At 34.4% G+C, this 12,443-nt stretch overlaps 1 protein-coding gene across 10 annotated transcripts in view; it reads right to left on the reverse strand.

Moving 5' to 3' along the window:
- Positions 1 to 12,443, reverse strand: part of CENPC (centromere protein C) — a 62,727-nt gene that overhangs the window by 13,454 nt on the left and 36,830 nt on the right. For all 10 annotated transcript variants that reach the window (XR_010380645.1, XM_010994691.3, XM_064484998.1 and 7 more), the window contains 4 exons: positions 9,274 to 9,565; positions 3,803 to 3,946; positions 2,561 to 2,643; positions 1,375 to 1,434 (listed from right to left, as the gene is read on the reverse strand). Coding sequence is in view for 9 of the 10 variants with exons in the window: in XM_010994691.3 (XP_010992993.3) it covers positions 1,375 to 1,434; positions 2,561 to 2,643; positions 3,803 to 3,946; positions 9,274 to 9,565 (579 nt within the window). In the remaining variant the exon portion in view is untranslated. The remainder of the gene's footprint in view (positions 1 to 1,374; positions 1,435 to 2,560; positions 2,644 to 3,802; positions 3,947 to 9,273; positions 9,566 to 12,443) is intronic.

Consider the following 12,443-nt stretch of genomic DNA (forward strand, 5'->3'; position numbering starts at 1 on the left):
TGTTACACAGATAAGCAGTGCTAGTCATTTTCTCTTCTTTATATGTAACTTTTCCATCTGGAAGCTTTCCTCTATCCTTGAAATTTAGAAATTTTATTAGCTTATATCTAGAGGTGTATCTTTTTCATTAACTCTGACTGGCAGTTGGTAAACTCGTTCAAATTGTAGATGAAGCCTATCTTTACTCCAGGGAAGTTTTAACAAGTACTTTCTTTAACTGTTTTCACTCCTCCATTTATTTCTTCTTTCTGGAATTCCTTTAATTTGCATGTTTTAGCTGATGTTTCCATGTTATTTCCATTGCATATTTTTTTCTTCACGGTTTCCATGTTTTTTGTATTTCTGTTATGAGAAATTTCTTTCATGTCAACACCAGTTACTAATTTAGCTCTCAAGAGTGACTATCCTTACTTTCTGTTCAACTACTGACTTTTTAAACTGAAAAATTATGCTTTAGGACTAAAAAGCCTTCTATGATATAACTAAATCTCTGGAAGTACTCATATTTCTTTCATTGTTAAAAGTGTTATCCATCTACCACAGAAGTTCTAGCTCACCAGAGACTGCCACTATTCTTAAGCATAATGCTTGATTTTCCTCTCAGGTTGCTGAAAACCTCTGCTCACAGACATTCTTATTTCTCTTTGCCTGCTCCTCACTCTAGTCATATTCTATTCCAAGATAAGCATTAAGCACTGAGAAGTATATCAGTCTATCTTCACATGGGCCCACAAAATACTAACTGACAAGATGTGAGGTTTTGGTTGGAGCAATCAGAGAAAGCTTCACTGCTACTGCTTCTCTTCAGGTATAAGCACAGAAACACTCACAGACTCAAGTATAGGGAGAAATATTAAAAAGCCACTCCAATCCCACAAACTTGGGAGGCCCTATGAACCCTGACTGGCAAATATCTCTTTGAGAACCACAGAGTTCATCCTCACATGGGCCTCTCCATGGGTTCCCTAGCTCCTAACTTTCCCTATTTACTTATCCTAGTTATTGCTTTGTTTAGAAGTGAGTTGGATAAAAATGGAAGAAGTTGTCAGGGATACCAGCTATCCAGCAGTTATATTTTATAGAATTTTCCACCCTAGCTTCTTAGCCTAGGTGAGATCAGCTCCCTAGGTGAGATCAGCTCCCTAGGGCAATGAATGAGAGGACTGTAGGATTTATAAATGAACAATAAAGAAACTCATCATCACAGTGACCTGTGATGATTTACCATGAAATCCATGAAAACTAAATATAAAAGTTTAATTTATCTGACAATTAATCCAAATAATATTTTCCCGCTGCTTGAGAAAAAAATTAAACTATAGTTAGAAATAAGAGGTTTTATAATATGAAAATATTAAGAAAAAAATAATTTACCTAATTTGTGATGCATTTTGTTCTCTGGTGTCGAGTTAGATCTTTTTACTCTCGAATCATCTGCAAATTTTACAAGAAATATCATGAGTGATGGCTGCTAATTAATTCCATGTTGAGTTAAAGTATGTTACTCAGTCAACATCAGTATAAATACTTTAAAATAAAATTTGACTTGACAGTACATTTTTTTACCTCCTTTGCTTTTCATTGCTGAATGAAGACTCATGAAAAACAGTATAGTATGTCTCTAGATTTTGCTACAATTAATACATCTTAAGCGGATAACAATTATAAGTCACAAAAAACAAATAGGCTTTCTATTGCTTATGGACTTGAAGCAAAATAAGTCACTCAGTGGATTAAAATGCAAGGTGTGATAATAATTGATATGTTAATAATGTAATCTATGATCCTTAAAGTTCTAAAACAGTTGAACTATACTGAATTTAGCAGTGTGACAATTAGGTCAAGGGTTCTCAACTTCAGTGTGGTAAACAGCATCTAAACATAGCGGCCATCAATTCTTTCTCCTCCTATGCACAAATGTTGTTCTTCATCAAGAGGCAAAGTTTAATTCCCTTTTCCTTGGAACTCCGCTGGCCTTAGTGAGTAGTTCAACTAACAAAATTAAGAAGAGATGACATTCTGGGATTTTGAAGGCTAAGTTCTAAGATATGCAAGTTCCACCTGGGTCTCTTGGAACTTCACTCTGGGGAAAGACAGCCACCATGTATGAAGATTAATTACCCCAAGACTACATTGCTGTGAGGAAACCCCAGATAACCACATGGAAAGGCTATGTGAAAGAAAAAAAAAGATGCTTGGCCACCCCTCTCCCACCCAACTATTTCAGCCACCCTGGCTGGGTACCAAATATATTGGTGAAGAAGTCACCTTGGACTTCCAGCCCAGCTGTTCTTTCAAATGACCTCAACCCCAGGGGCCTGCATCCATCTACAAATGCATGAGAGAGCCAAAATGAGAATCGCCTAGCTAAGCTAAGTTCCCTCCCTCTCTCACCTAGGTACAAGGTCTTACAAATCTCTAACCATAAAGTAAGGCTCTTAAAAGTAGGTACTCAACACACACTTGCCACCAGTGGTAATTTAAACAAAACATAGCATACCTTACTCCATATGCATAATGCTACAAAAATCAAGACAGTAGAAAATAAATCATAACTTACCTGAACTTTCCTGAACTTCATTATCATCCACATCCAAATTATTCTTCCCAGACATTAAATAATTCTTGAGCCTGGAAGGTCCACTTAAGAAAAAACAAACCACAAGATTTGTGTTTTTAGAATAAATACATCTAATAAATCTACCTTAATGGTCAATTTTCTCCTAAAACTGCCAAAGATTTCTTTCTTATAAAACCAAGAATGGTGTTATAGAACATTAAGAATATACTCACTGCATAAAACAAAATCTACCATTTAGTTCCACAATTGATTTGTCAAACACAATAATACTGAATTTTATAACCTTTCAAACTAACTCATGGATCAGAATTACAAATTTAAGTCAATGCAAATAACATTCTTTGATAAAAATCAAACCATAAGAAATAAAATTAGAAATGATCAGCTTATCTTAATTTTTTTAAACTACGGCCAAAAACAAGTAATTTAAAATACAGTCCAGAAACTGTTCAGAGATAATTCAGCTTATTCAAGTCCTAGATCCTCTTCCTCCTATTATGACCCCAGGACAGGTCTCATAGTTCCTAAATAGTAAAGAAATCTTAGCTATCCCTTTGAAGTCTGAGAGTCTGCTATAATTTACCATCCCTTCATTTTGAAAAAGGGTTATATGACTTCAGATATTATGAAAGTAGGTTTATTTGGTTTGCTCACTGAGTATGCTCACTTTAAACATATATCCACAAATTCTTAGATAATGTTCCTTTCAAAAGGTACATACTAATTCTAACTCCCCTCTTCCTGAGTGTGGTGTAGACTTAGTGACTTGTTTCTAATGAACAGAATAAAGTGGAAGACTTTAGAGACCAGGTCATTAAAAGGTACTATGACCTCTGTCATAGTCACACTTTCTCTTGGATCACCTGCTGGTGGAAGCCAGTTGCCATATTAAACAGCCCTATGGAGAGAGCCACAAGACAAGGAACTGTGACCTGCAGCTAACAGCTATGTGAGCAAGCCACCATATAAGTGGATCCTCCAAGTTCCAGTCAAGCTTTCAAAGGATTGCAAACCAAACAGATCTTGACCACTATACCTCATGAGACTCCCTGAGCCTGAACTAGCCAGCTAAGTCTCTCCCAGATTTCTACCCACAGAAAGTGAAATAATGTCTGCAAGCCATTAACAAAATTAAAATTAAACTTTGGGGGTAATTTGTTACATGGCAATAGGTAACAAATACAATGAGTAAATCCTATTATCCTTAGAACACATGCATACCTCCCTTCCAAAACTGAGGTCCCAGGCTCTCCAGAATCCAAGTTAGACTCTGCTGGTGTCTTGCATGTATATCCATTGATCTGAGACTTTAGATGCACACTTTGTGCAGCCATACTATCTTGATCCTTTGAGCTTCCTGTATCTCTATGAAAATGAAAAGTTTATAACTGTTCATATTTCTTCAAAAAATATTTCTCCCAGAAACATTAAAGAGGTAAGTAGACAATATAATATTGGCTATAACAAGTATCAGATAACCTTGTTCAGGTCCTAAAATTTACAACTAGTCCAGGAAGGAAATTATGTTTCTAGAACCTACCAAGAGTTCTAATTTGAAAAATTCTGATAAAAGAAATGGTACAGATCCGGCCTAACAAAGATAGAAAGGATAACAGGAGGGCACTGGGAGACATTACCTATGAGCAGCTTATGATGTATACTACACAGTTAATCCAACATGGGTTTATGAAAATCCACAAACAACTGAAATTGTTTTCAGAGGGACCTAGACCCATCTCTTTGGTAGCTGACAGCCAACTGGTTTACCCTAAATATACGTAAACACATTATTCCTAGACCGCATAATTCTCTCTCCTCCCTCACATTTCTCTTACAAGTCCTGTTTTAATATGCTTCTTGATTCAGTCTACCAGCCTATTCTTATTATACATGAAAAAAATCTGCATGCAAGAGAACAAAAGAACATGCAAACTTCTGAGTATTCTTTGATAGTTTATTTCTGGAGGTTCTAGTCTCTGTCTAGGTCCTACCACTAGAGTCAAAAGAAATAAAAAAGGTCATTAGAGAATACTATGAACAATTAAACACCAACAAATCAGATAACCTAGATGGAACGGAACAAATTCCTAGAAACACACAAATTACCAAGTGATTCAAGAAAAAATAAACAATCTCAAAAATTTATAACAATAGGATAAATCAGTAATCAAAAAACTAACCAGAAAAGCCCAGGCCCAGATAGGTTCACCACTGAATTCTACCATTATTTAAAGACTTAATACGAATTCTTCATAAACTTTTCCAAAAACAGAAGAGCACTTCCCAACTCATTTTGTGAAGTCAGTATCACCCTGATATCAAAACCAGACAAACACATCACAAGAAAACTACAGACAAAAAAACCCAAAAAACAAACACCACCTCCACAAATTACTAGCAACATATAAACAGAATTACACATGATGACAGAATGAGATTTACACCAGAGATGCAAGTTTGGTCTAATATCCAACAATCAATTAATGTAATACATTATCTCAATTAGAAAAAAATCACATTGTCATATCAATAGATTAAAAACAAATTTGACAAAATGCAGTATTTTTATGATAAAAACACTCAACAAACTAGGAATAAAAAAGAACTTCCTCAACTTGATAAAAGGGCATCTATGAAAACCCACAGCTAACAACATATTGAACGGTGAAAGACTGGATGTTTTCCCTCAAAGATTAAAAACAAGACAAGGAAGTCTACTGAATATAGTACTGAAGATTTTAGCCAGGGCAATAATGCAAGAAAAAGAAAGTGAAAGCATCCAGATTGGAAAGGAAGAAGTAAAACTATCACAAATGACATGATCTTGTACTTACAAAGTCCTACAAAATCTACTAAAAAGCTATCAGAACTAACTCATGAGTTCAACAAGGCTGCAGGATAAAGACTGACATACAAAAAAATCAATTGTATTTCTATACACTTGCAATGGACAATTCAAAATGAAACTTAAAAAGAATTCATTCACAATAGCATCAAAAGGAATACTTAGGAATAAATTTAACAGAAGAAGTGTAGTGGAGAGTAACAGTTCAGGGGCAGAGCACATGCTTAATTAGGACGAGGTCCTGGGTTCAATTCCCAGTACCTCCATTTAAAAACAAACAAACAAAAAGAAGTGGTAAAATTTAAACTCTCAAAACACTGTTGGAAAAAAATTAAAGAAGATCTAAATAACAGGAAAAACATCCCATTTTCATGGCTCAATGGACATTGTTAAGATGACAATATTCCTCAAATTGATAGATTCAACATAATCCCTATCAGAATCCCAAATGACATCTTTGTAGAAATTGATATACTGAATCTAGAATTTATATGGAATTGCATGGGACCCAGAATAGCCAAAATATCCCTGAAAAAGAAAAGTCACACTTTCTGATTTCAAACTTACCTCAAAGCAATGGTAATCATGACAGTGTGGTACTAGAAAAAACAACTGGATATAGACAACAGAATAAAATTGAGAATCCAGAAATAAACCTATACATCTATGGTCAGCTGATTTTAAAAAATGGCGCTAAGCCCATTTAATGGGGGCAATAAATGTCTTTTCTATAGTTATGGGACAACTGGATAGTCACAATGCAAAAGAATGAAGTCAGACCCTTCACAGGATATACAAAAAATAACTCAAAATGGATCAAAGACTTAAATTTAAGAGCTAAAACTATAAAAAAGCTAAAACTTAGGAAAAAAGCAGGGGTAAATATTCTTAAATTTGAATTGAGAAAAGGGTTCTTAGATATGACACCAAAAGTACAAGCAACAACAGACAAAATAGATAAATGAGACTTTATGAAAATTAAAAACTTTTGTGCTTCAAAGGACACAATCAAGAAAGTGAGACAACCCAAAGAATGAGACAGAATATTTGCAAATCATTTATCTGAAAAGAGAGTTGTATCTAGAATACATAAATACCTCTTAGAATTCAATAAAAAAGACAACCCAATTTAAAATTAGGCAAAGGACCTGAAATAATCTGTAAAGATATGTAAATGGCCAATAAGCACACAAAAGATGCTTGACATCATTAGTCCTCATGGAAATGAAAATGAAAACCTCAATGAAACACCATTTCCTACCAACTAGAATGGCTAGAATCAAAGGCAGGTAATAACAAATGTTGACAAGGATGTGAAGACACTGGAAGCCTCATACACTGCTGGTAGGAATGTAAAATGGTGCAAATGTTTTGGAAAACAGTCTTGCAGTTCCTCAAAAGATTAAAGGTAGAGTTATTACATGACTTGGCAATTCCACTTGTACACAAATGTTTTTATCAGTATTACTCTGTAATAGCCAAAAGGTAGAAGCAACTCAAATGTCCACCAATGGATAAATGAATAAACAAAGTGTGGTGTAACAAAACAAAATAGTACTCAGTCATAAAAAGGAATGAAGTACTGATACATGGTACAACACATATAAAACTTGAAAATACACAAAATGAAAGAAACCAAACAAAAAAACTTGATCCTATGTGATTTCATTCACATGAAAGTTCAGAAAAGAGAAATCTATAGAGACATAAAGTAGGTTAGCAGTCGCTTAGGGTTGTTGGGGAGAGGGACAGGGAGATGATCACTGAAGGATACTGGTGATGAAAATGTTCTAAAATTAACTGTTTTGATGGTTTGCACTTCTCTATGAATACAACTGAACACATTTCATGAGTGAACTGCATGTGAATTATACCTCAATTAAGTTGTTAAAAAATCTAATGTAGTGAGCTTCTATTCCAAATGGCTTAGAGAAATAATATAAAAATTAGATGCTTATAAAAATTTTAAATGAGAGAAACTCAAAGAAATTGCTTCTTATACTTTAAATGCACTAGCTCTTTAAGATTTTTCTTTTTCTAAAGGCTTTAAGAGGGGAAGAAGGATGTTAGCTTGTAGTTTAATTAATGACCATGGTTACTAGGTTATCAGAAGCAAAAAATAGCACTTTAAAACAAGTTAAAAGTTTTAATATCTGTTACTCATATAAAGGAGAAGTTCACATAATATTCCTAATCAGGAAGATTCCTTAGACAAAGCAGACGCATACTCATATTATAATGTAATAATGTTTTCTCTTTTTTTTCCTTTCCTAAATACAGAACAATAAAACTGCTAACATGCCTTTTATATCTAAATTATCTTTGAGGTTTCCACAAGAGTCACTAAGTAAGTTTATCTTTCCACTTTATGACAGATAGAATACCAAAATAATTATATACTTGATTTTCTACACATAGTAAGTATTTAATGACTATACAGCTTAACTAAACAAATGTCTGAAAGATCCTTCTTTCTATGAATCCAGATACCAAACAGGTTTTCTTAAGCAGATACTGAATCAACTGTCAACTTCAGGTATTTCTAACTAGACTAACTCCTTCTCACTGTGCATAAAACAAGGTTCGTTTTAGGGATACAAGCTCAAACTCAAACTCAACATTAAAAACTCAACTTTTTTTTTTTTTGCCTTAATATTTTTCTTTCTTTCTTTCTTTCTTTTTTTGGTTTGGTTGGGGTTTTTGGCAGGGGGGGGGGTAATTAGGTTTATTCACTTATTTATTTTTTTAATGGAGGTACTAGGGATTGAATCCAGGACCTCATGCATGCTAGGCATGCATTCTACCACTGAGCTATACCCTTCCCCTCACCTTAGTATTTCTTTCAACTCATAGCTAAGGCTTATCTGCTTTGTTTAATAAAAGGGAGATCTATTTTGTTAATACATTCCAGTAAAAACAACTGGATTAGTAGTCAGAAGACCTAGGTATCCAATGACACACTTTATTTAACCTATATGTACCTTCTTCTTCATGAAACTGGAACTAATACCTGTCCTATTCACCTTTCAAGATTTTTCATGAAAATTAAATGATATAAGGAACAGGCTGATGTAAATATGGAAACGTGATATAAGACAGAGAGGGCATTATATATCAGTGCAGGGAAATGCTCTATTCAATACTGTTTAGATAGTCTGCACCATAATGACATACACTAATATATTTTAGAACACTAACATTTATATCAATACATCCCTAGCACCTTGTAGTTTCTCACACATAATATGTATTAAGTATTTTTTGAGTGAATGAATGAGTGAACGTTTATATCAAAGAGTAAAAACACATTAAGAATAATACCTCACTAGGTTGTTAGGACTCATGAGAATTCACTGAAAACACCTAGCAAATACTTGATATATAATAACCACTAAAAGATGTTAACTATTATCATCTTATGAAGAAAAGAAATAAGATGTATTCCTGATTACTGAAGTAATATTAACTTCACCTAAAAGAAAGCAACTCAAACTATACATTTAAAAATGATTCAGAAAATAAATTTTATGTAATGTGTTTTTACCACAATTTAAAATAAGGAAGCAATTGTTAGGTGACAATGATACTTACCTTATTAATCACTCACATCCCATGTGCCATATATTATTCCCCATTTGAAGATGAGGAAATATATTCAGAGAAGTATTTTGCCTGAGGTATCATCTAGCTAGCTAATGGCAGAGTGTGGATTTACCACGAGGTCTGTCAGAATGCAGACTCCTTTATGCTAATTTTGCTGCTCTATAAATGAGTAAATAAAACATAGACAAACTATTATTAAAATGCCAAACAAAAACAACTATATTGCACACATAACAGACATTACCCAGAAGGATCAAGGTTTTTCTTCTTAGCCAAGTCTGCCTCATCACCTTCCAAAGACTCATTCTGGGGACAACTGGAAATTCCATCATGGTCAATAATTCCTCCAGAATCTTTAGCATTTAAAACTTTCTGTGCTCTTGAGCTGCCTTTAGCAGCTCTCTTCTGCATTTTCAATGGGACAGTTTTTTTCCCAATATTCTTAGATGATTGGTTTACTTCTTCAGCAGGTTTTCGTCTACTGTTGTGATACACTGACAATTCATTTCTTATTGAAGAATTGCTATAAAAAGGATCTAAAGGATCAAATGATAACCTGAAGTTAGTATAGTGTTTGGCCAGATTATCTGGCTCACTAAAATACCAACATTATTTATATTTTAACATATAAACACATACCCCAATATCATAGGCAACATTTGTTTTCAAATTTAATTCATAAACTACGCATCGCTTCCATTTATAGATACATGTACCAAACCTTTTAGATTAAACACAAGCTTCTAGAACCACCCTCTCCAGTTCTCCCCACTACTCTTCTAGCCATCCTTAAGATCCTGGTATTTCCGCCAATGTCCTAGCTTCATCTTCTCACTCCATGTACTCTCTCTGAGAGACCTATCTACCCATAACTTTAATTACTATGTACATGCTGATAACTATAATATTCACCGACTACTCTCCCCCAAATCTACCCCTCCGATTTTGTTTTTATCAGTGAAACAACTATTTACCCAGATGCCTAAACTAGAAATCTGAGTCATCCAAAAATCCTGACCCTATTCATAAGCAATTCCTAAATTCTACTTTCTTTTAATGTCTCTCAAATCCTCTTCTTTTAAGCTCTGCTATCTGTCTTTAGCAGGGTCTTTCAAATCATTTCTTATCTGGATCATTAAAACAGCCTCTTAACTAATCTCCTTTCTCCAGCCTTGCCATTTTTCAATCCATCCCTTCACAGTGTTTCAAGAATCATCCTTGGAAAACAGAAGTTGGATCATTACAACCCTGGTTAGAATCTTTTAGTGATTACCTATAGCTTAAGGATTAAGTCTAAATATTTTCGATACTAATTTATTACTACATCTGGAGTGCTTATTATGTTAACCACAACGCTCAACACTCTCCTCCAAACAAACAAACCAAAAAAAGGCAGGAGTACTGAATTATCTGCATTTCTCTTAAGCACTGGTCTTAAAAGGTAGTCCAGTAGTCCCTAGAGCAGCAAATCAGCAACACCTGTGAATTTGTTTGAAATGAAACTTCTCAGGCCTTACCTCAGACTTACTAAATCAGAATTCTCAGAGTAGGGTCCTGTAATTTGTGTTTTAACAATTCCCCCAGATAATTCTGATGAAACAATTTTTAAAAGGTCAAGCCCTCAGCTACAGATCTCTGCACATGCTACTTCTGCTTGAAATATTCCATCCTTTCCCTCACCACATCCAATCACTTAGGTTACTCTTAATTCATCGTTCAGGAAGCTTTCTCTAATTCCCAAGGCTAAATTGAGTAGCTCTCTCTCAATTCCTTTATAATGTTTATTATACATCTGATTGTTTTACTCATCGCTCTCTTCCAGCAGACTGACAATTTCTTAAGACCAAGATTGGTGTTTTTACCTATCTTTATATTCCCAGTGCCTAACACCAGGGGCAGGACCGTGGTGAAGCAAGAGTAGCCTAGCTTGGAAAAATTTTTTTTTCTCAGTTTTACTGATATATAACTCACATGTAACACTGTACAAGTATAAGGGGTAAAACACAGTAATATGCTGTACAGTGCAAAATTATTATCAGAAAGTATATCCCTTTTTATTGACGCATAATTGATTTACAATGTTGTATTAGTTTCTGGCGTACAGCATAATGATTGAGTTTACAGATATACTCTTTTTCATATTCTTTTCATAATAGGTTATTACAAGCTATTGACTGTAGTTCCCTGTGCTATACACAGGACCTTGCTGTTTATCTACTTTATGTGTAGTAGTTAGTATTTACAAATCCCATACTCCTAATTTATACTTCCCCACCTCTCTTTCCCTTTTGGTAGCCATGTTTATTTTCTACATCTGTGAGAACATTTCTGTTTTGTAAATAGATTCATTTATATTATTTTTTAGATTCCACATATAAGTGATAACATATATTTGTCTTTCCCTGTCTGTCCTACTTCACTTAGTATTATAATCTCTAGGTCCACCCATATTGCTGCAAATGGTATTATTTCATTCTTTTTATTGCTGAATAGTACTCCATTATATGTACTATACTACAACCTCTTTATACCACAACTTCTTTATATGCCCAGGAGTGGGACTGCTGGATCATATGGTAACTCTATTTTTAGTTTTTTAAGGAATCTCCATACTGCTTTCCCCAGTGGCTACACCAAATTACATCCCCACTAACAACGTAGGAGAGTTTCCTTTCCTCTACATCAGAGGGTACATATTAAAAGTTCTCATAATGAAAAAATATAAATTCTAACTAGGGTGGAAAATTTAAGGTATTTACTCTGAGTCACTCACACAACCCTAAGACCAAGTGCCTTCTTAAACTTCCCATTCTAGGTTATTCACTTGCCTCATCTAGTCCTGGCCCAGCCTAAAACCATTCCTGCCTCACAGTGAGCATTCAGTTCTCGACATAAATAAAAAAGCAGCAGGATCACATAGATCAATAATCAAGAAATCTAGGTTCTATTGTTTTCTAATTCTAGCACAAAGGTCTATGACCTTAGGGGGAACTCAGGTTTCTTTTCTGGGCTTCAGACTTCTTCCATCAGATGAAGGAGTTTGGACTAGGTGATCTATAAGCATTCCTCCACTTGTGTGACTCCCTATTTGATCAGAAACCCAACATGTTTCAGGACTGATATATTTTTCAGATCTTCTCTGGTAAGTTTTGGAGTTCTAGCATGCATATAGAAGCTCTGTAAGATTTTTATTTATCCATATATTTACACACTCATTTACCACAGTACAGTTTCCAGCAACCTGAGGCAAAAAGATAAGTAGCAGTAACAGTAGTAGTTAATATTTTAATACTAAAAATACGCCATTTAATCCTTACAACAACTTAATGAGGTATAAGTATTGGTAATCACATTTTACAGAGTAAGCACCTGAACAAAATAATCTACTCAAAGTGGAGGAATCATAATTTGAAC

Source organism: Camelus dromedarius, chromosome 1, assembly GCF_036321535.1.
Source record: "Camelus dromedarius isolate mCamDro1 chromosome 1, mCamDro1.pat, whole genome shotgun sequence".
Lineage (NCBI taxonomy): Eukaryota > Metazoa > Chordata > Mammalia > Artiodactyla > Camelidae > Camelus > Camelus dromedarius.